Here is a 2657-nt window from a genome sequence, read left to right as displayed (position 1 = left end):
ATTTTCTTCTTATTCGTTTCTGATCTTCTGTTTCATTTTCCATTATATCCTTCGGAAAAACTTTCGTGTCAAATTTTCAATGGTTTCCTTTCTAGTTACTGTATAAGATCCGTCATTTTTTCTTAACGTGCAAAGTGTTAAGGGGTTTATTTTCTTCATTATTAATTTGTATGGAAATCCCCACTGATCAAGCTGTATGTTTCTGGTTAGGAATAGTTCCCAGCTTCTTTCTTTGCTTCTATGATTTCTGTTTCATACTCTTCTTTGGCATTTCTATAAGCTAAGAGTCTTCTTTCATTCAAACTTGGAATTGCTGTGGCTTGATAACTTTTTCTTTTTGCTCGCACGATTTTTCTTAATCTTTCCAGTTTAGGTGACCAAAAATCGCCGTATCCTACTCTCTGCGTGGTTTTAGGAGTGGATGCCTCTATTGCCAATTTAGTAGCCTGTTCAATTTTTTGTACTAATTCGTCACTGCTTTTGTCTATGTCCAATTGTGGTAAGGTAAGCTTCTTTTTAAAATTTTCCCAATTTATCTTTTTAATGTTTAACCTTTCTTTATTCTTACTTGGTGTATTTAATTCCATGTTAAATGTTATTATTTCGTGATCGCTTGTTGTTTCTCGATCCCATGTATGCCAATCTGTAATGTTATCAACTAAATTTGGTGTACAGAGTGTTATATCAATATAAGATTCTCCTCGGGAGCCCACAAACGTTGGTTTGTTTCCAGTATTTACGATTACTAATCCATTCTGGGCTATGAAATCTTCCATAATTTCTCCTCTTGTATCTGTAGAGGGTGATCCCCAAGCAGTACTCTTAGCATTCGAGTCTAGAACAAACAATATTTTCTTTTCAGGATTCTGCCAAATGATTTGTTGAAGTTTACCTATAAATATTTCAATGTCTTTGCTATACTGGAAATATGAATTGACTATCCAAAAGGTGTCTGTTCCTTTCGTTATTTCTATACAGATTATCCAATTGTCACAATATTGAGAAAGTTTTAAAGCTTCAATGTTCCTGTTCATTATTACTGTGGCTGCTTGGGGTTCTTCACCTCCGTATATGATTTTACTTGTTACAGGAAAAGTTGTTAACTTGTTGTTATGCAGATATGGCTCCTGTATGGCTAAGATATCTATGTTGTTTGTTTCTGTAAATCTTCGTAATTCCATTGTTGCTATTTTCGATTTGTGCGAATTGTTTTGTGCTATTCTAATTGTTGTTAACGTGTTATGCATATTTGGTATAAAAATAGGCATCCATCCCCGTTTTACTGTAGTCGAAACAAATCCTACCATGCGCATTTACCAGTTGTTTATAGACATTCTCTAGATCCCAGTGGATGCCTCTTCTTTCGTATACCTCATCTATTAGATCTAGCAACTCTCTTCCATTAGCTGGCAGATCAAACGTTCTTAGTTCCAATCTATCTATTTCTTCTAAGACTGGATATGTAATCGTTCTTCCTTTTTCGTGGATGTCTCTTACTAGTTGTCTAAATGCTACGTTCAGTATGTTTTTATCTTCAAGCTTGGCTAATCTGTATAGATGGTTCATATTGGGGTACAACATTTTGGGCTCATTAAATATTGTTTTCTCTTCTTCTTCAGTAGAGGTTATCGTGTTGTCTTGTATCCTTTTCTCTTTTGGTGGAAACAGATATTTCTGTTCTCCCGGTGTGAATGAGATTAATGTTTCCTTCTTTGTATCTCCTTTCTCAGTTGGTGTGATGTCTGTATTCTTTGTTCTATTTTCAGGTTCCATTTCCATGTTAGTCATCCTAATTGACCCTTTTAATTCTTTTTCTTCTTTTATGTCGGTTTGAATATATTTGTCCTTGGTTGAAATAGTTTGTTTTCTCTTTCTGTTTAAAAAATCTTCTAATCTTCGTTTATCCCTTTTTTTCTTACTGGGCGGTTTGTTGCGTTTCTTATTTTTTAGTTGTGCTCTTTTATCCATAATTTATCTTGCTTATTATCCGTTCTCGTGCCATCCTGTACGATACACATTCTTCTGTGTTGGGTGTTTGACATTCCTTATGTCTCAACCTGCACGGTACGCATATGTTTTTATTCTTATCTTCACACTCGTCGCTATTGTGTCTTTTTGAGCCACAGTATCTGCACACTTTTCCATCCTTAGCATCACAGTGCTTCATTACATGGCCAAAATCCTGACAAACGTAGCACTGTGGTACTACGATGAAATCTTTGACTTTGTGTGACTCGTAGTCCACGTATACTCTATCTTTGCTTATTAATACCTTCCTTATACCTGGCGTTACTTCAATCACCAGATGGCATTTCTTTTGTCCTTCCTTGCATGCTCTAAATCTGGCTTTGATCTTCTTTGCCTCTTCCATTTCTTCCTCTTCAAAATTTTGTTCTATTATGGCAGCTACAATTTCCTCGTCTTTGACATCTGATGGTATGCCGTAGACTATCATTAAAGGGTTTCGCCTCCTAGTCTCTTCGACTCTAAAATCCTTCTTTATTTGTTCTTTGGAGACAATTTTATTCAAATCTTCCTTGGTAGCTGTTTCCAGGAATACCAGGTCTTTTGTTGTTCTCATCCCTGTGATTTTTAGTTTCTCTTTCCTAGGATCTATTGTCTCTGCCAGTCTTCTTACTGTTTGCTTTGTAGTCTCT

The 2657-nt window shown here is 35.7% G+C and overlaps 1 protein-coding gene across 1 annotated transcript; it reads right to left on the bottom strand.

The window, feature by feature from the left end:
- Positions 1–206: 206 nt before the first annotated feature.
- Positions 207–1181, bottom strand: LOC145687220 (uncharacterized). The gene has a single exon (XM_081760690.1). The coding sequence runs from the start codon at positions 1179–1181 to the stop codon at positions 207–209; it is 975 nt and encodes a 324-aa protein (XP_081616816.1).
- Between the last annotated feature and the right edge of the window lie 1476 nt (positions 1182–2657).

This window comes from Thermobia domestica, chromosome 6 (genome assembly GCF_964235325.1).
Source record: "Thermobia domestica chromosome 6, izTheDome1.hap1.1, whole genome shotgun sequence".
NCBI lineage: Eukaryota > Metazoa > Arthropoda > Insecta > Zygentoma > Lepismatidae > Thermobia > Thermobia domestica.
The sequence above is the reverse complement of the archived record's forward strand: the minus strand, read 5'-3'. Positions and strand labels throughout refer to the sequence as shown.

What these genes read in the sequence shown, in the direction of transcription:
- LOC145687220 (XM_081760690.1), bottom strand. Translation starts at nt 1,181, where the DNA reads ATGGAATTACGAAGATTTACAGAAACAAACAACATAGATATCTTAGCC.